The sequence below is a fragment of the Gorilla gorilla genome, chromosome 9 (genome assembly GCF_029281585.2).
Source record: "Gorilla gorilla gorilla isolate KB3781 chromosome 9, NHGRI_mGorGor1-v2.1_pri, whole genome shotgun sequence".
NCBI classification, from domain to species: domain Eukaryota; kingdom Metazoa; phylum Chordata; class Mammalia; order Primates; family Hominidae; genus Gorilla; species Gorilla gorilla.
Window position 1 is genome coordinate 101,437,649 of NC_073233.2, and position 26,938 is coordinate 101,464,586.

Genomic DNA, 26,938 nt, shown 5'->3' on the forward strand with positions numbered 1-26,938 from the left:
AAATGCAAACCTCAATGAAATCAAAGGAGATAACCAGTCTCATCTCATTTGAATAAGTTCAAATCTGGGCAGAAGAAATCCAAACAGTACACTTCTATGTTTTTGAAAGGCTAAGAGAAAAGATATGTAATTCTACCAAATAACTAAGAAGGGGCTGCTGTATCTCCAGGATATTTTTAACAAAAAAATTACACCTAAGCCAGGGCTCCACTAGGAGCCATGTGACTGGCTATAAGACTTTTCAACCAAAGAAAACAGTCAAGAGGACAAGCACAGGCCATTAACAGGGGCGGCTTTCTGTGATCAGAGAAGGCTGAATTCCCGCCCTGGTTCTCATTTTTAGTAAGACCACTCTTCTCTTTGGAAAGATACAAGTCTCTAATGTCAAAAAATCACAGCACACTTTTAAAAACCATCTTGTGTCCCAACCCTTAAAAGACTATTTCTAATTAGTTCTAAACTGTCAGCACTACTTTAGAATGGCTTGCTGGAAACTTAGCCTGGGACCAAGGGAAAGATACGCAAGCATCAGAACCAACCCAGGGTGCACATATGCCCTTGTCCTGCATCTGGTGTTTCAGCATTTTTATGAGGCCTAGTCAGTAATGATCTTAACCGGGAGGACAGTGGCAAGATGGGAATGCAGAGGGACTGTAACAAAGGAGGATGCAAGAGTGCCTTTAAATTACATGAAAAAAAAAAAAAGTTATCTGAAGAACACAGAAAGTGAACTACAAATGACAAGACTGAGTCTTTGCATACAAGCAAGACACTGACATGACAGGAATGGCTGGCAAATCAGGTAATAGGCAAGCAACTTGGCAGCATTCACTGGGCAGGTGTTCAATTAGGCAGGAAGTGGGCTGAAAACAACTCAATTAATTCATTGTGCATGCCTGTCCAAGAGAACAAGATAAACCTAAAACATCAATGGCAGACCAGAGATTAACTCCATAGCTCCATCTTTTGCAAAAGTAGGGGCTAACAAAGATGCATGTGCAAAATATAAAACTACACCAAAATGAGCTCTGGTGAGCTCTTTAAAAGTTCGAACTAAAACCAAGGCAAAGAAGGAAACAAAGCAAGAAAGTGGCTTATTATGGATCCAGAAAAGCCATTCCTTTCTCATGAGTGGCTCTCAATGGCCAGCCTCAGATATAGGCAGTCTCCAGTACTTGGGTTGAGAAGTATCACAGGTACAAACACAAACATATTTAAAAAGTCAACAGCAAAGTGATGTGCTCACCCTTACTTGTAATATCCCCTATGTGTGAGGCTCTCCCTAGCTAAGACTTAACTCCAATGCCAGACCTATAGTCTGAATACACTAGAAAAAAATATAAAACCATGAGGAGTCACTTGGCAGAGCCAGAAAAAGAAAGCTACACTACGAACATAAAATCAAGCAAAGAAAAGCGAAGGTTAGCAGGGCCAACATCTGGCAGAGCCACTATAGGTCCTTACTGGAAAAGGGGACTCAAACCCTTGCAGCCCGGATGGCATCGCTCAGGCCTGATGAGAAACAAAGCATGCTGCAGATGGGGCAGAACGTTTGCACTAGAGGCATCTGGACAACTCCCTCGTTTTAGAGAAAAGAATCCTGAAGTTTAGGAGTTCAGCAACATATCCAGAGCAACTGTTAGCAACAGCACAGCCAGGTATATAATTCTGGGCTCCTGGAAAGACCTTCCACTAGTAATACTGATGATGATAATGATGACGGTAACAGCTCTTATTCACTGAAGAGTTTAGGAGCAGACATTGCATTGAGGGTTTTACATGTTACCCCGTTTAATCCTCTCAACACCTTACAAGGTAGCAGTTCTCTTATTAACCCACTTTACACACGGGGTGCAGAGAGGTTAAGGCACCAAAGTCAAACACCTTGTTGGAAGCACAGGCAGGACAGGAACCTAAATCCAGCTAAAAGTTTCTGCTCTTGACCATTATACTTAACTATCCCTAAACTATATTGCTTCCAAACAAGGCAGAAAGGCTATTTTCAACTAAAGTATAAACCAGCAAGTTTTGACCATTAGATAATTTTTCATATATACTATCTTTTCCTATCAAGATACAAAGACAATCAACACTTCGGGATATAAAGAACAAAATTATTTTGACTTTAAGGAGAAAGAAGGCTCAAGACTCTCCAGCCTGGAAAAGAGAACTGAACGGAGACCCAGACTTGCAAATTAGGGGCTAAAGCCAAAACCAAGTCTCTTTGGGATTTCTGTCCAGTGCCTTGCACCTTCAGCATGTCACGTATTTTCAAGGAGTTTGTTCTAAGTGCACAATGGTGCTGCTAGGCTCAGTGAGTGATTTCAGAAATCAGTATTTACCAAATCTTGGAGTTTCCACTAAAATTATCACTGTGCCAGACACAAAACCACCAGTTTAAGCATATACATTGCTATATTCAGTTTTAGGAAACTGTTGTTTTTGATGAAAATACAAAGCACCTGGCTTTCCTAAGAAATGTCATTTATATTCTCAGATTCCACATGCAGCCATATCTCTGGAAGATGCTGTTTTCTCTAACTGGCAAAACCAGGACATCTCTTTGTATGCACACACCTGCTCTGTTGCAACATTCACTTCCTTTCACTGCCACAGCCAAACCACAGATTAGAGCTACAAGTTTAGATCAAGATCAATAACCATCACAGATCTGCAACTCTAGAAGGGGCTCCTGCAGTGGGCCTGGCTCCAGCTGGTGCCCTGGGACCCAACATGAGTCACTTAATCTCTCTTAATCATAAAACGAAGGGCAGCAGATAATGCTTACTAACTGCTTATCAGATGCCAGGCACTGTGCTAAAGCCACTAAACTCGAGCTAACTCATCTAACTGTCACAATACCTGAGGTAGGTGCCCTTATCATACCCTGCCTAAAGATGGACAAAGTCAGGCTTAAAAAAGTTACCCAAAGTCACACAACCATGACACTGCACAAACAGAATTCAAACACAGGTTTCTCAGACTTTAGAGCCCAAGCTCTTAACTATCACACTCGGTGTCTTTCTGCTTTCCTCATTCATAAAGCAAGGGTAAGAATACCTGTCATTTCCTTGCAGAGACAGCATTCTGCAAATTGTCCTTAACATCATTGTGACTATTCTTCCAGTCTGAGGGGTGAACTGTTACAAATTCTTCCAGACAGACCAACCAATCAGCTAAGTACTCAGTACTGGACTAAGGATGAAGGGAACATAAAAGAGAGAACATCCCTGCCGCCAAGGACTTCGCAATCTAGCCAGTACCAATCGAAGCTATAATCTCTCTCTCTGATATTTTGATCATTGATCACAGTCAGAAGTGTATTTCTATTATGGCCTGGGAGGGATGCACCTACACACAGCCTTACTGTGTGTCACACATTGTTATTTTTCACTGTTCTATTTCATTTAAAAATGTATCAACCCACTAAATCAATTCTCTGTGGATTGTGATTAACAGTTTGAAAAGCCCCAACTCTAGCCCCTGTTTGGCACAAACTTTAAAACAAAACAAAAACAAAATGTCAGGAAGTTCTTCCTCAGACTAGTTTAAGTTTCTTGGGCTATCGGGTTAATTGGATTTGTATCGCTGAATATGTCCTCAGGGGCAGATGCACCAGCATATCCAATCTGTGAAGGGTGTAAAAAGTGGACTCCTGCAGGCCCACATTCAAATGCTGACTCTCTGGCATGTTAGCTATGTGACTTCTCCAGATCTTGGTCTATAAAACAGAAGATAATTCCACTCACCCCTCTGGCTTGTTACAAGGGACCTACCTGGTACTGGTTCTGTCTTTCTCAGCAGAGGGGCTGTGGGCATGGGAGGAAGGGAGACAAGTCTGGTCATGTGGCACGACCAGTTTACGCAACACAGGACCTGTGGTAGCCAATTCCGCCCCTCGGCCTGCTACCATGTTAAGTGATTCGAAATCCTTCAAATCTTTTATGCAGGCATCCGTTGTATTCCACATGGAAGTACAATACATAAGATGCCTAAGATATAACAGGGCATAGGCCAAGTCTCCGCCATTGTAGAGCTTGCTGTTAATCTAGGCAGGTGGCCAGGTAAACAGGTAACTGTAACTGACTGCACCAGGTGGTATAACATAAGTCTGGGAGTCTGATGAGAGAGTGTCTCATGCAGGGAAGTCTAGTCCTTGATCCCATTTGCAATTCCTTTAGTGTCAAAAACCACACCTTGCAAACTTCTAATTTATAACACATAAAGACTTAAAAACCACTACCACCACACTGAGGACAAGAATCCTTGTCTGTAGCCACAGCAATAAGAGGGCTATCAACTCCAGTTCTATCTCCCCTACGAGACGCTAAGTTCCTTGAGACCTGAAGTAAGAGAATTGCTCAAGATCACACAGCAAATACACAAAATTGGAAACCCCAAAGATCAAAAATTGCAGGTCACTTTGCTGGTTCCTCTGGAATTTCCCCTATACTTGTCTAGGCTCAAACATAAAAATTAATGTGGAAAGGAGAGAGAGGGGAAGGGAAAAAAGGTCTGTCACTAGGTGACCAAAAATGTAAGAGCTGGCCAAGCACGGTGGCTCATGCCTATAATCCCAGCACTTTGGGAGGGCCGAGGTAGGAGGATTGCCTGTTCCAGCTACTCAGGAGAATTTCCTGAGCTTAGGAGATGAGCTGTGATCATGCCACTGCACTCCAGCCTGGGTTACAGAGTGAGACCCTGTCTCAAAAAAAACAAAAAGACTTACCCACTAGACGCTGATTAGGTCTTTGAAGAGGTGAGACCACGCCGGGCATAGTGGCTCACGCCTGTAATCCCAGCACTCTGGGAGACCAAGGCAGGTGGATTGCTTGAGCTCAGGAGTTCAAGACCAGCCTGGGTAACATGGCAAAACCCTATCTCTACCAAGAATATAAAAAATTAGCTGGACATGGTGGCACATGCCTGTAGTCCCAGCTATTCCGGAGGCAGAGACAGGAGAATCGCCTGAGCCTGGGAGGCGGAGGTTGCAGTGAGCTGAGATCATGCCACCGCACTCTAGTCTGGGCAACAGAGCAAGACCCCCCAAGGAATGAGACCAGAAAACCTCAAATTTAGTTTAAGTCTTTTCAAGATAATTATACAATCAGTGAAAGTGTGTGCGCTAAAAGTGCTGACACATCCAATATGTAAATTTAAAATACCCCGCTTTCTAAAATCGTGTTTTGGCATTTCCTCATTTTTAAAAATACTGGGCATTTCTGAGACGCTGTGTGGTTAACATGGACTTCCTTAGTTTTGGTTTCCAGTAAATGAAGCATATATCAGCACCCCATTCCAAAACCAAAAGAATGAGAAAACCTTGGAAAGATTCTAGCTGAAATAGGGTTTTTAAGCTTCATCCTCTCCTTCTTGTTTTGGGGGAGGAAGTGTGCAGGGAAGATCAGTTACTAATGCCCTTCAGGGGAGGGGAGTTCCTCAGGCCTCAACCTCTGTAGCTGAGATCTGTATTTTCTTCAAGCCATCCTGGTTGAAAAATTAAAACAAGCAATTACAACACATTGAGCCTGGGTGATCTCACATACACTATCTCATATATATCTTACCACAGCCTCTTTTAGATTGTACTATCATCACCAATTTATAGGACACAGACTCAGAGAGGTTCAGTAACCAGCTCAGGCTCACAAAGCCAGGAAACGGCCGGGAGGGAACCTAGGATGGGACCACACATTCCTGAGGGAGAAGAGAACCCTACTGTGTATACGATCCCCAGGGCATTTGAAGAGGGCATTCTTTCACTTTCGGAATACAAGCTGATTTTAAACAGGCATCTTCTTGGTTGTGTTTTATGAAACTTACAGGGGAAGCTATGGTATAGAAGTATGCTACCTAAGAGTGACTTCCCTTAAGAATCCCCATCTGTAAAATGGAGATGATGACGACCACTCCCTGGGAGCACTGGACAAGACTTTCTGGGCAAAGTCCTGAAAACTCTGACACTCAACAAACACAAATGACCTGGAGCAGCAGCATTACTGCCAGGCCCCTGGAAGTAGCTTATGGGGACAAACTGAAGAGAAAGGCAAAACACACACTCACCGCTACAAAAGTGCTTAGTCCTCCAAAATGCAGGGAAGGCACGGAGTACTGATGATGAGGAATGGTGGGTCAACAGCCAGTGCACACAGAGGAGGTGGTGCATCCAATGCGTTCCCCACCTATGTTAACTCACAGATCTCGCCTGCTCACTGCACTCATCCAAGGTCTTGGGCAAGGACCCACAGAAAAATAGTGAAACGGGAAAAAAATCCAACGAAGGGTATAAACTCAGAATTCTGTGATCCAGTCACACCAGAGTGACATCATAAAACATAACTCCAGTTCCACAAAGACAGATGCTTCCCTGGGCTGGGCGGCCCACATCCCCAACACCCACAGCTGGCCTCTACTCAGAGGAAGGTTGCACTCAACCCACAATGGGCCAAGGAGCCACTACTGTACTGCCACTCCCAGCTGTGGTCAGAATACCCTCTCCCAGGGCTCCTGCTGCCACTTCCAGCTATGGCCAGAACACCTCCCAGGGCTCCTGAGACCACTGTGCTATGCAGCAAAAGGCCACACTCTGATCAGAAGATCTTACGTTTGAATCTCAAGCACTGCTACTTACACACTGGGTCTGTCAGCAAATTACTGCCCCACTGATTGTCAGGTCTTTTCCTCTGTAAAATGGAGAAAATAATAACCACTTTCTGAGCTTGTTGTGAGGATTAAATGAGATAATCTGCATAAAAGGCAAGGCACACAGCAACTGAAGCTATTATCCAACTTGAAGCAGAGGCCAGCTAATATTGGGTAAAAATTAAATCTGATTCCTTGAAAGAAAAAAGTTCCATAAAGTTAGTGAGGATCAGCAATTTTCAGAAAATTTAAGGAAGTGAGGTGGAAAAATTCCACTCCCCCCATTCCTAAAGGGTTTTGAAGCCCACCCACTCCTGGCTCTCCTGCAGGAATAGAGAACTGCAGTGTCTCCAGACTCTTCCTACTTTATAAATACACCCTACGACCAACCAGAGAGTGCTTGCTGCCAAACTCCTGGGCAAACGCGACCAACAGGATTGGATCCGGAAATTAGATGTCCAAGCAGCCCAGTCATACTCAGTTCAAAATAGATATCTGTGACCTACTTAGTCTTCGAGTACCATTCTCAAAGCCAAAAAACAAGACAGGGCCGCTGACTTCAGCAGAGCCCTGCATGGGCCCCTGCTTTCCTGTCAGATGAAACGTGCACTGCAACAGTGGTGACTCAAGAAATTATCTCAGGATAGCTGGACAGAAACCTCAGCTTGGAAAGAGCTGATTCAAACAGTTGTAAAAAAGCAAAAAGTCACAGAAGTCCTGCCCACAGTTTATCCTCTCTGACTATCCCCAATAATCCATCTTCATCCACTTGGACTGAGGGTTACACCTCTCATGACAGGGACTTCTCAAGCTGTCTATCCCTAACACTCATATTGGTTTGAGTATACATATCTTCCCATAAAACAAGGGATTCTGCCTACCGTACCTTGATGTTCTACAAAGCATCAAGCACAGAAAGGGCCCAATGAAGAGCAAGCACCACCCAAGGGGGACCCCCTCCCCTCCCCAGGGGCAGACCACCAGGTTCCAGCCCACTCACACGCTTGGCTGCTCAAGATTAGAGAACAGAAACAGACAAACATTTGCTAAAAAAAAAAAAAAAAAAAAAAAAAAAAAAAAAAAAAAAAAAAAAAAAATTAGGAAGACAGACAAGACCAGGAAAAGTTGCTGTGTACTTTCAACCACTGCAGTTACAGAATGATCTCCTAAATTACAACTCATTTCACCAAAGAGATGAGAGTTTTGGGGAGAGTGAATCCAAGGAATTTGGCAGGGACAAATTCCAGTGAAATCCTAGAGCATTCAGCACTAGGCAGTACAACACCAGGTAGACAGTGGAACATTATACTTTACCAGTGAAGCGATGGTAGAGGAAACAAGCTGGTGCCAAAAACAAAAATGAAATAAAGCAAACCTGCTGCTCTTCACATCCGCATCCATCCTCCTCACATCTCCAAGGTCAGCCCCACTGTTCTCACGCACCATTGTACACTCAAAATTCTCATCAGAAAAACTTCCTTGAGAGCCCTGTAGTTTCCTCAGCACTTTTTCCCTACATCATGACATTTAATCATCACCACCATCCTGGGAGGCAGGTAGAACAGGCATTTTTATCACTCACTGAGAAATGAGGAAATTGAAGCCAAAGTATGTCTACCACACGGCACAATCAGGACTAAAGCACAGACTAATTCCCAAGTTCAATGTGTGTTCTCCAAAATAACCCAGACCTGACAAGGCCACGTATCTGAGCTCTAGGCCATTGCCCTTTCCACTGCACTGCTGAGGACCTTCTAGAGACAGAATTCCGACACACAACCCTCTCAGCACAGCAGCCCACTCCTTCAACCTTCTCAAGACACAACAGAGCTCACAAACCAACCTTGGCAACCGCTGACAGGCAGCACCTGCGTCAGCCACACACCCTAAATCGGGCTGACCACCACCTCACTGGCAAACACACACAATCCAACCCCTAGAGTTTCAAAAAAGAGACATACACTAGCAAATGGCTTTCTAATGTCAAATGGTGGCCAGAGGCAGGAGAGTGATCATGGACTCCAACTGTTGTATACCACAGATCCCAGGAACCTGGGACCTTTCTGATTATGTCAGTTCTGGGTTCAAATCCTGCCTCTGAAGCTGACTAGCTCTGTGACTTTGGGCAGGTAGCTTTGTTTCTGTAAGTCTCAGCGTCCTCATTTATCACATAAGGGGTTCCAAAAAAAAAATCTCTCAGGGGATGTGGTTAAGGCCACAAAACTATACACTTAAAAATAGTTGAAAAGGCAATTTTTTTCCTTGAGACATGGTCTCACTGTCACCCAGGCTGGAGTGCAGGGACATGATCACAGCTCACTGCAACTTCAGCTTCTTGGGCTCAAGCGATCTTCCCAACTCAGCCTCTCAAGTAGCTGGGACTACAGGCACACACCACCACGCATAACTAATTTTTTAAAAAATTTTTTGTAGAGATGGGGTCTCACTATGTTGTCCAGGCTGGTCTCCAACTCCTAGGCTCAAGTGATCCTCCTGCCTCAGTCTCCCAAAGGGCCGGGATTATAGGCATGAGACACGACAACCAGCCTAAAAAAGCAATTTTTATGTATATTTCACCACAATAACAAAAATTAGGTTAATATTTGTTTGCTTTTAAGAAACAGGATGGGTTTCGCTATGTAGCCCTCAAACTCCTGGGTTCAGGTGATCTTCCCAATTCAGCCTCCTGAGTAGCTGGGCCTATAGGTACAAGTCACCACACCCAGTATATTTTGTTTTTTTAAAATAGGAATGTCATAGGTTCACAGTGAGAATTAAATAAGATACTGTAATGGCAAGTTCTTACATTGTCTGGCACATACTAAATCCTAATAAATAATAATTATTATAATCATAATTTTAATAGTTATAAAGACAGTACATGCTCATTGTAAAAAAAAATGCTTAAAAAGCCCTCCTATAATATGAAAATCCAGAGATGACCACTAAAATAAAGTACTTTATGGTCTTTTTCCTACACATAGATATTTCTTAACAAATTTGGAATGTAATTGATATAAAATTTTGTAGTTATGATCCATTCTTTTCTGCCTTACTTATAAATACAAAAACTTCTCACAACATCATCCAGAAAGAAAAAGCCTTTGTTCAAGGAAAGGATAAAAAGTTGTGTGAAACTTGAGAAAAGAACAAGGAGATCAGGTTGAGCAACTGGAGACACCCGCCTCCAGAGCCAGAATGGAGATTTAGCCAAATCCTCCACCACCTGCTCGTCTCTGCCTCCAAGTTGACCCAGAAAGCAAGAACTCTGGGGGTCTGGCCAGATGGGCCATCAGGGAGCACCAGGGCTGAAGCATGTTGAGTTCTGGGGAAGCCCTGTATTTATCAGGCTGGCTGGGACAAAAAGTTCATGTTCCCTGTGCCTAAACCGGCTCTACCTTCCAAGAGCTCCCACTGTGACCAGGGAGACAGGTGCAAGGGGCTGCCCAGAGTGGGTGGAGAGGTGAAGGGAGACCCCCATGCCAATCATTTCATCCAACCCTCCAGGTTAAAGACGAGAGAACTGAGGCCCAGGGAGGCAAGTAACTTATCGAAGGCAGCAGTGATGAAATCAGAACTTAATGTTCCAGTACCAATCTGGATACCAGAAGACCAACTTCTCAGGGTTCTAAGTGAAATCACAGCATGCCGCCTACTCAGAGCCCAGCAAAGATGCCAGGGCCCACATCCAATACATCCTGTCCATCAACAAGTATGTATTTACTAGACGCTGGGGGCATGTCAGCAGAGACAAAAGCCACCCCTGGGCATAGGACAAGGAGGCTGTCTTATGGATGGGAGGGGAACATGTGGAGCCCTGTCTGGCTCCCACTCTTGGGCAAGGCCTTTCTGTTCTAACTATAACAAGGAAGCAAAGCCTGCCTCCACGGATTCTGAAGGAACACTACCTGAGTCAAAACTTCCTGTAGCACTCTGGCAGAGAAAGGCTGTGCAATTTAAAAGGCAGTTCCTCTAAGGAAGCTCTTTTGATGTGCTAAGGAAAGAACACCCTAAAAATAACTTCTGGAATTGCACACTCACAAAACACATTTGTAACACTCACTTTTCTAGCTAGGAATCATCTTCACAACTTTCATTTTGGATGGGTGTGTTTTGTTTGGGAGGAAGGAGGGGCCCCAAAGGCAACTCCTGAAACACTACAGAAGAGCAGCTGCTCCTGGCACTGGAGAATTCTATTTCCATCTCCACTTACACGTAATTATCTTCTAAAGCGATGCTCCCCAGAGGGGTCACAATGACATCGGCCTCCCAGATAACCTCCCCAAGCAGGCTGCTTCTGGCACTATCTTGGTAAGTGGAGGCAGGAGAGTCTGAAATCAGGCCCCCGCATAGCCCAGAGAGAGTCTGAAATCAGGCCCCCACATAGCCCACTTCCCCCGAGCCCTCATTACACAAGGGTCAGGCCCCTTCCTTTGGAGGCAAAAAGGAAATTAAATGTCAACCAGATAAGGATATTTCCCTTTAACTCCAAGGCCAAGGAATCTGAAGTAGTGATTCCCCCAGTAACTGGGCAAACTGAACCGACACAGGCCACAGACCAGCAGGCCAGGCCCGCTGAGGGCCAGCCTCCGCCTGGAGTTCCTTCTTCTTTTTAATGACCAATACTCAGATTGCAGGCTGAAGTGTTTTTATGACAAATAAGAACAAAAATGTGTGAACACTTTGTAGGCCAGTAACAAGGCTGGCAGCAGAGGGTCCTGGGCCCACGTACCAAGACCACACAGCCATCTACTCCCTGTCTCCAAAGGTCCTCTTGGATGTTCCTCCCTGTCCCACATTTTCAAGGCCAAATGTGGCCTGCTGACCAGGAGAGCTGACTCAACTCTTCACAGCGTAGTGATTTTATACACAGAAGAATCCACATAGCTTGCACACTGACCTCAGCATTTTCTAAATCTACCCAGGTTAAAGACCACCTGAATGGCAGGCACGGCGTTCACCAGGCAGGCCCAAGGCTGAAGGGGTCGTGGGGGGAAGAGCCCACCAGTTCACATGTGTGAGGCCCTGCAGCTCACAGCAGGGCAGCTAAGCACACAGTTTCCTAGCAATTCCTGCCACCGCAGCCTTGTCTGTTTGCTCTCTCTTCTTCGTGTTTGTGGTTTATGTGTGGGTGGGTGGGTAGGTGAAAAGCATACAGAAAGGAAAGGGTGGTGGATCAAGGGTCAGTACAGCACTAACATTTTTTAAAAACCTGCCTAGAAACAGCTGCTGCAAAATATCTAGGCACACACACAGCTCAGCTACATCCATCTGAACTTAGAAAAGTCCTCAATGAGCTGGCCCACACTACCTGCTTTCATTCATGCTCACAGGCACAACAGTGGCTCCCATCTTACTAGAGCAAAGGCCACAGTCCACGCAAAGAAGGACCTCTTGATCCTCATCCTCTTCTTTACTCCCAACCTCTCCCTTTCCTCCCCTGACACAATGGACTCAAATTGTACTGTCCCTACACTTCAGGGCCTCTGCCTGTGCTGTCCCCTTCACACAGAATCCTCTTCCTCCACACAGCAGCTCCTCCCTCTCTCCCCCTTCTCCAGCCCCAAGTGCACACATTCCTTCTCAGCAAGGCCCTCCTTGACCACCTCACCTTCCCCTCTGCTGCGGGACTCTTCCAGTTTTTCAGCAGTCACCAATATCTCACATACCACCTGGACAGAACAGAGTCCCAAAAAACTCATGTCCACCTGGAACCTCAGAATATGAGCTTATTTAGAAATAGGGTCTTTGCAGATATAATATTTTAAGATGAGTGTGATGGTTAATTTCATGTGTCAACTTGACTGGGCCATGGGTGCCCAGACTTTTGGCCAAAGATTATTCCTTGTATGTCTGTGAGGATGTTTTCTGGATACAATTAACATTTGAATGGGTAGACTGAATAAAGCAGAATGCCTTCCCTCATCTGGGTGGACTTCATCTAATCAAATGAAGATCTGAACAGAAAAAACAGCCTGAGTAAGAGGGAACTCCTCTTGCAGTGTATGTAAGCTTGAGCTGGGACATTGGTCTTTTCTGCCTTTGGACTGACCTGAACTGAGAAACTGGCTCTTCCTGGGTCTCAAGCCTGCTGGCTTTTGGACTAGAACTTACACCATTGGCTCTCCTGGAACTCAAGGTCTCAGTACCTGGATTGGAACTGACACCATTGGCTCTCCTGGGTCTCAAGGCCTCAGTACTTGGATTGGAACTTACACCATTGGCCCTCTGGGGTCTCAAACTTGCTGACTGCAGCTCTTAGGACTTCTTAACCTTCATAACCATGTGAGCCAACACCTTATAATGAATCTCTTTATATACATACACATAACCCTATTGGTTCTGTTTCTCTGCAGAACTCTAACACAATGAGGTCATACTGATGCATAGTAATGTGCAGACAGGTAACACTAATTAATATATTGTACACTTAAAAATGGTTAAGATGGTAAATTTTATGGGGTTTTTTGCCACAGTTTTTAAAAAAAAGGCAGTTGTGAAAGGAAAATAAATCTTGGGGCCCCCAAATCACTAAGCTAAAGGGAAAAGTCAAGCTGGGAACTGCTTAGGGCAAACCTGCCTCCCTTTCTATTCAAATTCGCCCCTCTGCTCCCTGAGATAAATGCATATCTGCTTGCTTCCTTTGGAGAGGCTAATCAGAAACTCAAAAGAATGCAACCATTTGTCTCTTATCTACCTATAAGCTGGAAGCCCCTGCCCCATTTCGAGTTGTCCCACCCTTCTGGACCAAATCAATGTTCATCTTACATACACTGATTGTCTCATATCTCCCTAAAATGTATAAAACCAAGCTGTGCTCAGACCCCCTTGGGCACATGTCATCAGGACCTTCTGAGGCTGTGTCACAGGTGCATGTCACAGGCACATGTCAAAATAAACTTCCTAAACTGATTGAGACCTGTCTCAGATATTCAGAGTTCACACAGTCATACTAGAATAGGGTGGGCCCTAATCCAATGACTAGTGTCCTTATAAGAAAACAGAGACACACACCGTAATGGTTAAATTTAGATTTAGATGTCAACTTGACTGAACTAAAAGATATCCAGATAACTAGTAAAGTACTACATCATCTGGGTGTTTCCAGAACAGACTGGTATTTGAATCAGGCAACTGAGTAAGAAAGACTTGCACCAGCACATCCTGCCCCCAAACCCCCAGGTTCTCAGGTCTTCAACCTCAAACTGAGACTTACACCATCAGCTTTCCTAGTTCTGAGGCTTTTAGACTTGGACAGAGTCCCACTGCCAGCCTTCCTTGTTCTCCAGCCTGCAGACACCCTGTCACAGGACTTCTCAGGCTCCAAAATCATGTGAGCCAATTCCCCTAATAAATCCCCTCTCATCTATCTGTCTATGTCCTATTGGTTCTGTCTCTCTGGAGCACCCTGACTCATACACAGACATAGGGGAATGCCATGAGACAGCAGAGGCAGAGACTGAAGCTATGCTCCCACAAGCCAAGAATACCAAGGACAGCCAGCAACCACCAGAAGCTGGAAGGGAGGCATTGAACAGACTCCCCTCAGAGCCCCCAGATCCATGGGAAAACATACTCCTGCTGTTTAAGCCACTCAGTTTCTGGCACTTTGTTACAGCAGCCCTGGGAACCTAGTAAACATGTCGTATATTTTAATCACTATTGTCTGTCATCCTCACTAGAAAATAGGCCCCATGAGAACAGGATTTTGGCTCCTTCTGTTAGGTGCAAAATCACCAACACCTAGAACAGTGTATTTCCTGAATGAATTCTGAGTGAAGGAGGATAAGCTTAAAGGCAGGCAGGGGTGCTATACTAATCCCAGAGGGCCAAACGGAGAGGCAGATGTTCTCTCTTCAGAGACACGAGAGCCAGGGAAAGACTGAATTGGATCTTGCTCATTTATTCGATAAATAATACTGACTGCCACACCAGTCCCCAGAAGAGCTGCTCCATGCAGGAAAAACTAACGACATACATGGTGTGGTGGGAAAGAGGGAGCAGGATCCAGTCTTTGCCCTCCCCTTGATTACAGGTGACCAGGGGAATGAAACCAGCAGACATCAACCTGTGGCTGGCACTGTAGGAATAGAAGAATATGCATATCTCAACCTCATCTCACAAGAACCTTGGGAGGAGTAAACGGCAGACCTTTGTAAAGTGCCTAACAGCATGTCTCTTTCCTGCATCTGGCTATAAGCAACGCGTGGCAGTGCAGGGAAGAAGGGAAAGAAATCTCAACTCCCCAGAGCACAGAGAGCTGGGCCTACTTGTGCTCTGTCCTGGCCATCTGTGTAGCTTGAGGCAGACACTTTGGCTTTCAGGGCCCCACTCAGCCACCTCGAAATAAAGGGTAGAGGTTGCACTAGCAATCCCCTAGCCCTCAGTCTATCTAAAAAAAGAGAAAAGGCCTTTGCGTGTGGGGCTCTGGTGTGCACAAAGGAGGGGATTCTGCAGGAGCAATGGTATTGGAAGAGAACATCCCAACTCAACTCTCCTGCCCCACCTAAGGCCTCCACCCAAGCCTCCCACCTTCATCCCTTTTAATTCCCATAGCCCCCACCCTCATCTGCCCCGACAGCTACTAATCTCCTGACCTCTTCTCTTTAATGTTACCAGATTAAGTCTACTTATGTAATATGCAAATATGATATGTAGTCACTCATTTTAAAACAGTTATTAGCCAGGTGCGGTGGCTCACGCCTGTAATCCCAACACTTTCGGAGGCCAAGGTGGGCAGATCACTTGAGGTCCAGGGTTCAAGACCAGCCTGGCCAACAAACACAGCGAAACCCCATCTCTACTAAAAATACAAAAATTAGCCAGGCGTGGTGGCGCACACCTGTAATTCCAGCTACTAGGGAGGCTGAGGCAGGAGAATTGCTTGAACCTGGGAGGCAGAGGTTGAAATGAGCTAAGATCGCGGCACAGCACTCCAGCCTGGGCGACAAAATGAGACTCCGTCTCAAAAAAAAAAAAAAAATATATATATACACACACACACACACATATATATAGATATATATACCACATATATATACATATATACACATATATACATATATACACATATACACATATACACATATATATACACATATATACACATATATATACACATATATATATACACATATATATATATAGAGAGAGAGAGAGAGATCCATATATATATGGAAAAGGGAACACAAATAGGTGGAGTTACTTAAAATTACCAAGTACTAATTAGGTAATATGCTGAGAGATTTATAAACATTATTCTTTTAATCTTCACAACAACCCTGTGAGGCAGGTACTAATTATTATTCCTAACTTACAGGGAAAAGCTGAGGCCCAGGGAGATAAAATAGCTGCTCAAGTCACACACCCATAAGGTGCTGAATGGGAGCTGGGTCCAGTGTGGCTCAACTCTGCAGTCCCTTCATCTCCCAAGGGTTCCCCCTCCACCACTCCTGCTCTCTGCCCCTTTAAGCAATAGGTAAAGGACTCTGTGGTCCAGTAAGCCAGGGCTTTCCGAAGCCCACTGTGTCCACTGGGCAGCCCAGCCTACAGGGAGGGCCCCGAGATCAGCCCATTCATGGAAGCCACCAGACGCCTTCTCTACCAGCCCATTGTGTCACACCCCTCAAACACCTTCTAAGAAGTCATCGCTTCTCCCCAGAGCATCCTGCTAAGGGTCAAGGCACCACAATATTCCCATAGCAAGCCAGGAGAGGGGGAATAATCACATGCAACTAGAAGAAAACATCTGCTTTACCACATTCCTGGAGGCTTTTCCAGAAGCAACAGTGCCTGATTTTCCAGCACACAATCTTTAAGTGTCTTCCCAGTGCCGCTCCCCAGTCTCCAATCCATGCCTCAGCAGCACAGGACAGACTGATCTTAATACTTACGGACCCTTGATTCCTCAGATGAAAGGTTTGGAGAAATACTCTGGCAAGTTACACCAAAATTAAAATGTCCTATTACCATACCTAGCATCCAGGAGAAACAGAGAATGTGAAACCAGGAGCTCTTGCTTCCAGGTACCACAATGCCACCACTGGTGGCATGACGCTCACACCACCCTGAGCTGAGCCATGGTCCTTGAGGGTTTGGTTCCCTCATCTTCTATAGTTGCTATGGACCCACCACTCTTAATGTCTACGATCTCAGCAATAAGAATCAAGAAGCCAAATAACCAGTTCTCACTGCTAGGGGCTTAAGCAGAGGGAGTCGAGCCAGAGCCGCCGCGATGGTGTTGTTGGAGAGCGAGCAGCTCCTGACGTAGCTGACCAGACTTTTCCAGAAGTGCTGGACGTCGGGCAGCATCACATCACCTTGAAGAAGTATGACAGTCGAACCAAATCCATTCCAAAGAAAGGTACTGTGGAGGGCTTTGAGCCTGCAGACAACAAGTGTCTGTTAAGAGCTACCGATGGGAAAAAGAAGATCAGCACAGTGGTGAGCTCCAAGGAAGTGAGTAAGTTTCAGATGGCTTATTCAAACCTCCTGAGAGCTAACATGGATGGGCTGAAGAGAGACAAAAAGAACAAAACTAAGAAGACCAAAGCAGCAGCAGCAGCAGCAGCACAGTAAAGGACATACATTTCCTGCTTTCACCAATTAACCACTGAATTGCTATTTTTTCCTTTTGGCCACATAGCTAGGTTTCTGGTTCCCCCACAGTAGGTGTTTTCACATAAGATTAGGGTCCTTTTGAAAAGAACAGTTGCAGTGTTTATAGGATAGTTGTGGTAAGAATCTAGTTTATTTTGCATTTGGCTAATTGGTCTGTGCTGCATGGTTATATACTCCTGGATTATAGATAAAAAGTCTCTGTAGACATCTCTGTGAAGAGCAAGCTATCATTAAACATGTCTGTTTATCGAGAAAAAAAAAAAGAAGCCAAATGATGAGGTTCGCAACCTCACCAATAATAAACGAAATGCCTACTGAACAATGATCCATTTCTTTCACCCAGGAGAATGGCAGCCCATTACCACTGATAACAGGAACTAGCACATCTCTTGAGAGCATAGTATGGGTACTGCTGCAACATTTTAAATGAATTTAACATTTGACATGCCAATTCTACTCCTAGAGAAACATGTGCATACTAATATGTATGAATGAAGATATAATAGCAAAACTAATGAGTTAGTTTATATGTCTACCAGTAGGCGACCAATTCATAAATTATGACATACCTACACTGGAAAATATTTTGTAGGCAAATAAAAGACAAATTAAAAGAACAGAGAAGAGCTACATGCATGAAAAGCTCTCGAAAATATACTATGTGAAAAAAGCAGTATGATGCAATCAGATCCATGCTTCTGAAAGAAGGAAAACCATAGTGTATTTGTGTATACAGGCTGACAGTTTCAGGACACGGATCCAACTGCTAACACCAGTTATCTCTGAGGACCTGGAGAAGCTGGCACCTGGGGAGGGGTGCTGGGTGAAGGGGAATGTGACAAGTCTGCTGTGTCCTTCTGCACTATTTAAATGCAAGGGCAGGCTGCAGGAGAATACATTTGCATATTACCTATATGATTTCAGAAAAAAAGCACCTAAACTGATTAAAAAACCACTACCACCAAAACAAGCTACTTATGCTGATGTGAAATTGCTGCACCAATTTGAACAGGTTTCTATGCTGCACTTCCAGGTCTTCCCAAGACTGACAAAGTTCAAGCCAATTTCTGCGGTACTGATGACAGACTGAATTGGGACTAACAGGGAAGAAGGAAAATGTGGGATGCAAGGAAAACGTCTGTAAAAGCTCTGTGGAAGCTGCAAACCAGTCCTACCCTGAACCTGCCCATCACCAAAACTCACTAGTTCTGGGGCCTTCCTCCCTCTCATCCCCATAGGATGAGAAATAAGCCAAAACCAGAATCAAGAGAGAATTCCCTTTCCCACAGCAGAGGGAGGCCTCCACTGTCACCAGCAGAGCTGCTCCCAGGCAAAGCCAAAGAGACGGCCTGGCCAAACTCCACCTTCCTGACAAAGGCACCATGTGCCAGGCTCCTGGGATTGCAGGGACAGCCAAGACTGGCAGCCCTGAAGCCCACGCATTCGAGTCCCTCCACTTCGGCAAACAGCCCAGGAATCTTTTCACACTCACTACTGAAATCCAAACTGAACCAGTATACAAATCAGATGGTCCTGCCAACAAAACAGGAACAAAATGGAAAAAAGGGTGATAAATCAATGATATCCTGGCTAAATATATACTTCCTTCTGCTTGCAGGGGCACTGCTATAGATTTAAACCTTTGATAAATATCTTTTTTGCTTCCCAGTAATAATTAAAGCAAACACACCCAAACACGCACCTAAACACGAAGCAAAAAGAACGAAAAAAGGGCTTTGCTCAGGACATAATGTTCAAGAGGTAGGCATGACAGCTCATATCCACAGGCAGAAATGCTCTTCTCCCATTAAAACATGTACCTGTCTGGCACGGGTTCTTACCCCACAAAAGAAACTAACTGGACACTCTAGGGGACTGCCGAGAAGTGCCCTCAGAACAAGAAGAGGTTCCCTCTTTGAGGGAAAGGTGTAAACATCAAGCAGAAAGTGGGTGAGCAGACTCTTGCACGGAGTGACTCACCGGCAGAGACAGCTTGTGGCTGGAGATGCTGGGAGCAGGCAGGTCCAACAGAGGTAACCTGGCTTCCTCCTCGCAGCGAGAACACAGCCCAAATAAAGCCAGAATCTGACCACCTGACCTCCGGCCTGACCAGAGCCAGCACAAACTCTCAGAAGGGCAGGGATGTTGCACAATTTGGAAAAACGGAAGCCCAAAAGCAAGTTTATTACCACGTCTGGCACTGACTAGGGGAAAGGGCACAAAACCAGTATATTCCTGACGTGGCAACAGTGCGTCCTACCGATGACAGGACATGCAGACCCCAGCCAATCATCTCCTTGGGCTCTGATGCCCGCTCCCCTGAGCATGGCTTGGCGCCCCGCAGAGACTGCACCCGTCAGAGGAGGCTGGCCTCGACTCCTCTTGGGGCTGGCCATTATGTTCACTGCCACTCCTGCTTCCCAGTCAACCCCTGCAAGTTTGGTGACCACAAGTTAACCCCATCTAGGGCAGATCAACTCTTATGGAATAGCCAAAACTGAGGACCAAACCCCGGTGGGTCCCCTGTGCCACCAGGGAAGAGGGGTGTGCAGACAATACCCCAGGAAGGCGTCTTCCCTTCCACACTTCTAACCTTGACTAGTATTTCCCAAAATGCAGTCTGAGGAATCCAACTTCATCCTCTGCGATGCTCCTGGAAAGTAAGGAATGATAAGGCTGGGGTGGCACAGGGAAGGGAAGGCCCTTTCGGACTGTGCTCAGCCACCTTTCTCTAGCTGTTAGCAGAGACCAAAGGAGGCACTTTTGGTTTCTGCAGAGATTGCTTTTAGCCTGCACATAGTCAGCATCTCCAACACCCATCCCTGGGGCATCAGACCTGAAATGGGAAGCGATGATGCAATTCTAGTATCCAAAGGCACTAAGCTCTATGGATTCCAACAAGCCCCCTCTTCTCTGCCACCACTGCCACTGTCTTAATGTCTTCTGTTCAGGCCCTCATCTCTCAAGACATTACTTTAATGAACTAGTTTCTCTACACCTAATTTCTACTTGCTTCACTTCAAAACTCCAGACAGCCACCGAGCTATCTTTCTAGAATACAGGCCTGACCCTCTCTGCCTACAGGACTAAGTCCCAACCCTGGCACAGCATTCAAGGCCCCTGCCTGCCTTTCCAGCTGGAAGCATGGGCTTTGGAGTCCTACAGATCATCGCAGTGATACTTAGATTAACCACTTGCTGGCTATGTGAACACACATGTGTTTCTGCACCCATTTCCACATCTGTGTGTTGGGAATAGCATGATCAGCCTCCCAGAGCTACTGTGAGGACCGAATCCAAGTTCTAAAGAGCCTAGATCTCACCAACCTAGCTCCAGAGTCCTCTCTCTTTCGCATCTTGCTATACCAGCTCTTCATAATCAATGAGAATTGACTCAAGGGTAAAAAAAAAAAATACATGCAAGATCTAAAAATGAAGGGTCATAAATTTAAAAATTAGGCCACCACAATGTGAAAGAAACCAAAATTAACTCATTATCAAAATAATGTAGGAGGACGGAAGGAACAGGAAGAGAAGGAAAACAGTACATTTAGGAAGAAATGCTTTTAAAATATAAGTCTCTATGATGTTTTGAGCCTCATTTGCTCCAAAGATTTAGGAAGATGACATTTCAAAAGCTCACAAAGACGACACTTCTACTTTTTAAAAACTATTTCCTAATTATTATCTTCAGAGAACTAAGAAGTACTTTCACAGACTGAATGTTAATAAAATTCTCAGAGGAAATTCTGGCATCAGTCACAACAAACACCCTCTTGGAATTTAATTTCCTTTCAGCATACAATTTACTATGGAAACTCATTTGTGATGCCACCACAACCAGTCAAAATCTGCCTGGAGCACAAAAACTTCAGAGTCTCAAAAGAGGGCCTTAAAGGACTAGATGGAAATTGGTCCCATATTTAGCCAAATCCTGCATCTAACACAAATTTCCCCCACACCAAACTCTAGCTTTGACCGTCAGCCAGCCCACTCCTCTCTCTAGCTGCCCTACACTATAGCCTCTTCCAGGGCCCCCCTCCAGCTAGAACCCCCTAAATTCTGTATCTTTTCCCTGTCCAACAAAATTAATTTAAAAAAAAAAAAAAAGGATGAAGCCCACAAAATGGGCAAAGGGAAACCAGCTACATCCATTTTCAACTTTCTATCAAAGACCTGTCCTTTCTGGCTTACGATTTTTTCAATTCCCTTGGACGAGACAATCACAGGCCCTGGAATATTCATTGCGCGTGCTGGGGCTTAGGGTGGGAAGGCAAAAAGGCTAGAAGAATCATTGATAAGTACAAAAAGTACTTTAAGCCTTTTCCCCCTGAGGACAACTGCTGAAAGACTTACTCAATCCCATTGACCCAAGTACCTGTGTGCAAGGGAAAGGAGTGGATGCCAACCTTTACTCAGCACCCACTGCAATTAGTGGGTACATTTCTTGAATATAAGACAGACAGTATTATCCTGATTTTACACATGTGGAAACCAGGCTCAGAGAGGTCAGGCAGCAGGTTCAGTATTTACACCCAGGCCTGCCAGACTCCCAAGACGCTTGAACTTAACCACTTCACCACACTGCTTCCAGAGTCCACAAGTGTTTATGTTAAAATGTGCTGGGTTAGGGAGCCCGTTAAGAGTTTACTTGTTGCTCTTCACATACAGTATCTCATTTAACTAGCACAACCCTGTAGGATAGCTGAGAATTCCTTTTCCACTGTTAACAAAATGGTACATGGATTGAAAGATCAGCAGTAACTTATGCACGACAGCTGTACCAGAGTCGTGCCGTCTCTTGGCTTTGTTTTCTCTCCTGTAAAATGATGCTCACTCCTACCTCACAATGCCTGCTCAATGGCAGGGGCTCAAATGGTGACGATTATGATTTTTATCAATACTTCTCAATTAAAGTAAAATTTATACACACACATACACTAGATATTTTAAAGACTCAACCTAATTAATCAAGCCTTTACTTGTTGGAGAAGATATCATTTTTAACACTACCTCATCTGGTCTGAAAAGTAGTTTAAAAAATATTTGGAAAAAATTGTTTAATAATAAAATACCACTACCTCAAACTCAGAGAGAACCACTAACTGCAGCTTCCAAAAAGCTGACAAAAAAGGATTACTGAAAATGATGTGGTCAAACCCAATATGGATTTTGAAAGCTACTAATGGACAAGAACAGGAACATTCAGTTATGATAAAATACACACACAAAAAAAATTCCTCTTCTTCCAGCACCATAGCTTGATCATTAATGGGTGGTGTGACCCTGGCCAAGTCACTTCAATGCTGTGATGGCCCTCAGCACCCAAAATGTCAAGGCCAGCTTATGACCAGGAAGCTCTAGTGAGAAGTTGCCCAGGGGGTCTAGGGGACAGGAGCGGGGTGGAGGGGACACAGATGATTGCCTGGAGCAATTTTTAATGTGCGGCATCTAACTCACTGCTTGCCTTTTACTACACTCATCTGAAAAGAAATGAGAAGTCTGGGCATGCCAGAGGCAAGAGGAACCAGCTCACCACTTCTCAAGGCAGAATGGAAAAGATGGCAGAAGTATAGTTGTACAAGGACCCCAGCATCAGTCAGACAGAAGGAAACCTATAATATTATGCAATGAGAGACCCTGAGGATGTTCTTCAGACAAACCCCAGCAGGACCAATCCAACTCCAAGCTTGAGCGTCCACTCCAAGCTTGAAGATTAAAAAATAAGAAAAAATTCGGGTCCACAGGTGAAATACACACTTTCTAAGCACAATGAGCAACTTTATAGTAGATAGCTGGACAACCAAGTACACTAACTGCAAGCATAAGAACAGTATTCATGTTGTAAATCGAGTACCAACTACTATTAGTTTTTTGTTGTTTTGCTTTTTGCAATATTTCTTCTCATGTTTTATTTTAAATCTAAGCTAATTTCTTTATAAGAACAGGCTGAGGCTTATTTTGTGTGGCTGATCCAGCCTTACAAGAAAAAAGATTTCACTGTGTCCCTCAGAAACCTACTCCTGTCTACATCACACTGTCGAGCTCTCTCTTTATACCCCATGTGACAGATAAGAAAACAGAAGTCCAGAGAGAGCAAGTGACTCATCCAAGGTCAAACTTCTTGCTAACACATCTAGGACGAGAATAAGGGCTCAAAAAAGCCCACTATGGGTCTCTTGCCGTATCACTGCTGCAAATGACCAGGCATACTGGTGTCTTGAATACAAAGTTTATTTGTAAAGGGGGAAAAAAAAAAAAAGCCAACATGAGTCATCTGCATTGTCAACGGGCTCCACACAGGTTGTTCTAATAAAGCATCCAGCACCTCCAGAACCACTTGTTTCTGAAAGCACCAACCTACGCAGACACTAGCAGGCCATGTCTTCCACCCTTGCCACCCTCGAAGCTGTGAGCAGATGCGCTGTTGGGCTCTGGGGACCTAGAGGTGTCACTTAAAGAGCAAGGGAGCCTGGAGCTTGGCAGTACTGACTGGATGAGTGGATGGGTGGGTGTATGAGGACATGGGAGTGTTTTCTGACAGCTCCCGGAGATAGTTATGATATCATGCAGCCTAATCCCACTCATCTTGGAACACCCCAAACATCTCTTGCGCTCAGCTGTCCCTCCTCAACTTCCTCAGGGCAAAAGCACTGCAGTCTGAGGTGAATCTGGCCGCTGGGGAGGGGCGGTAGTCGGCCCCGGCAGCAGAGGAAGCAACGCTCAGCTCCCTCCTCCACCCACCCCGTACAGGAACTCCCCACTGGGTCTTCAGATGCCAGAGGCGTACCCAGCTCGGAGCCTGCCCCGGGTCTCAGGGTCGGTCCCGACAGAACGGGGGAGGAGGAAGGCTCTATCCCGCCCCCGCCTCACCTCTACTCCCCGACCCCCAGGCGCCGACCCTTCTCACCCGCAAGGTCCGCCGCCGGACTCTTGTCCACTCTCAGAGACCCTGAGCGCACCCCTTTCTCGGCGTCCTCAAAGGACCCGCGTTTCCCACCTTCCCATACGGGGCCCTCCCGGCCGCCCCGGCCCAAGCCCTTTGCACTGCGTCCCCCGGCCCCTGAGTCCGCCCCGCACCCGCACTTCCCGCCCGGCCCCACGGGCTCGCGGTCCGCCCCAACTTTTCCCAGCCCCGGCCCCGCAGCAACCGGGATGCAGCGTCTCGAGCCGCGACGGGCAGGCGAGCTCGAGTCCCTCGGGCCCCCAACCCCGCCCGCACGAGTTGCGCTCGGGACCCGCCGGGCGCCCAGGCCTGGGTCGGCAGCACTGCGCGGAGGCGGAGCCGGCGTGGCGGGAACCGCACTGTCCCGGCGCCGCACCCCCGCCCGCTGCCCGGTGCCCCGTGCCCCGCGCCCGCCCGCCGGCTCGCCCGCCCCGCCGCCGCCGTGCCGCTCCCAGCCCACCTGCCCGCGGGCGCCGCCGCCGCCACCACTGCCGGGAATACGTGGCAGTGGCCGCCGCCGCTTGCGCTCCCCGCCTCGCCTCTCCTCTCGGCGCCCGCGCGGGCGACTCTGGCGCGCCAGACCGCAGCGCCAGGCGCCCTCTGCCGCCGGGAAGCCGAATCCTCCCGTCCTAACCCTAACTCGCTGGCTGCCCCCGCCCGGGCCTCGGCTCTCGCCCCCTCTTCCCCGTTCCCGGCTCAGACTGTCGCTTCCGAGCGACCTGGGTTCTCGTCCGGCCTGCTGCTGCCGCTGCCTCCAGGAAGTTCGCCCTGACCACCTCTGCAGGCTCAGCGCTCTTCCTCCGGCTCCCGCGCAGCGGGTGCTTAAGTCACCCCCTTGTTGATATATTTCCTGCTTCTTTGAACGCCTCGCCCGTGAGATAGCAGAATCGGAAAGGGGATAGTTGGAGGCAAACGCCATGTCTGTTGTGTTCACCATTCTCTCCTCCAGGGCAAGGTTAGCGCCCTGTCTGGAATACTGAAGTGCGCAATAAATACTTGTGAAGAGAGCAAACGAGTAGATGAATGAGTTGAGATTTTTACCGCTGTCTACCCAAGTAGGCTTTGAAACCTCAAGTGGACAGAGATCCTGACCTGGATTTGTTTTTTGTAACTTACACGTGCATATGTGTGCGCAGCTCAGCATAAATAAATGAGATTCACAATTCCCCACCTCGGACCAGCGCCAAATCCGCAAGAGGCCCACGGCTAAATGTTATTCAGGGCTTTTGGTCAAACACATTTAGGTTTGAGATCTACCTCTTAAAAGCTGGGCAATCGCGGGAAAGCTCATCTCCCTGGCCCACAGTTAACACGTCTATAAATTAAGAATAATAAAACCTACTTCACAGAGTTGTGAGAATTAATTGAGATGGTGCACTATAAAGTTCTTTACGCAGCCCCGATGTGTGCGGTGGTGTGTAAATGGTAGTTATTGTTGTATTACTACTGATGCAGTAGGTGATTTTAAAAACTATCTTCAGAATGTATTGACTACCTTTTCACCTTAAAACCTTTATATGTGTGGTATTGTCACCTGCTCAGCAAGGCCAGCCCTGGGAACAAGGCCACTCCTGTAACCTCTTCCCCTCCACCGGTAAAAATTAACAAGTCTTGGGGTTTTTTTGTTCTGTTTTGAAGAATTGTGGAACCCACTCTTCTGCAGGTTTTCCACCTGGATTTCTGTGGCCAATCTCTTAATTAACAAGTTTTTATTTTAGGGATGTCAAAGACAGGGAGCCCTTTGAAAGCACCTGCAGTCTACTGGCTCTTCCCGTTTTCCTCCTGACCCTCTCTCAAACAACTTAAGGCTTTTTTTTCATTTTTACAGGAAGTGTCCTTCCTGCTGCGTACAAAAGGCAGCAATGCAGTAGAGTGGGATCAGAGGGGATTGGGCTGCATACACCTTGGGCTTTCTGCACCTCAGTCCCCTCAACGGTAAACTGTGGAGAATAAGACCTGGTCACATTGGGAGATCATTCATGATCCGGTCTGTGAAGGAAATAAGGAAATACCTGAAACACAAAGATATTTAATAAAAGGCAACTATTGATCAGTTTATTTAGCACGTATTTAAGGAGCATCTTTTTAGTGTTCTCTGCGCTGAAAGAATGAGGGGAACACGCGTGTGTGAGGTAAGTTTCCTACCTTCAAAGGAGTTTGAGCTGTAGCTCCACACTAGGGCAGAGGGATTGGGAGCATATGGGATGCAGCTAAATATGAAATTAGCAAGCCTCAAGGTTTAAATTGGGGCAGTGGTACTGCCGTGTGAATTGCTTTAATTCATTATCATTGTAAATGCCATTTTCCTCTAAATATTATGTACACAACTTCCCAAGGCCACTGCTAAAAATTAATGAATAATTTTATGAGGCAAGCAGAGCCACTGATGTAGGACTCAGTCCCTTAATAAGGTGACTCCACATGCTCCCTTATAGTAGTAATAACATAGATATTGTGTCTGTGAAAGTGCCATCCTTGGCTGGGCGTGGTGGCTCCACATGCTCCCTTATAGTAGTAATAACATAGATATTGTGTCTGTGAAAGTGCCATCCTTGGCTGGGCGTGGTGGCTCACCCCTGTAATCCCTGCTCTTTGGGAGGCCGAGGTGAGTGGATCACCTGAGGTCAGGAGTTCAGGATCAACCTGGCCAACACGATGAACCCCGTCTCTACTGAAAATACAAAAACTAGCTGGGCATGGTGGCAGGCACCTATAATCCCAGCTACTTGGG

General features: G+C 46.0%; 2 protein-coding genes and 1 pseudogene across 2 annotated transcripts in view; 2 read left to right on the forward strand and 1 right to left on the reverse strand.

The window, feature by feature from the left end:
- The window catches only part of SMCO4 (single-pass membrane protein with coiled-coil domains 4), a 65,273-nt gene extending 40,147 nt beyond the window's left edge, over positions 1-25,126 (reverse strand). Inside the window, exons 1-2 of the mRNA XM_019035720.4 lie at positions 24,927-25,126; positions 24,668-24,828 (exon numbers count right to left, since the gene is read on the reverse strand). Coding sequence (XP_018891265.2) covers positions 24,668-24,828; positions 24,927-25,126 — 361 coding nt within the window. The remainder of the gene's footprint in view (positions 1-24,667; positions 24,829-24,926) is intronic.
- The window catches only part of CEP295 (centrosomal protein 295), a 372,495-nt gene that overhangs the window by 160,320 nt on the left and 185,237 nt on the right, over positions 1-26,938 (forward strand). The window lies entirely within an intron of this gene.
- Positions 16,877-17,528, forward strand: LOC109028736 (signal recognition particle 14 kDa protein-like; annotated as a pseudogene).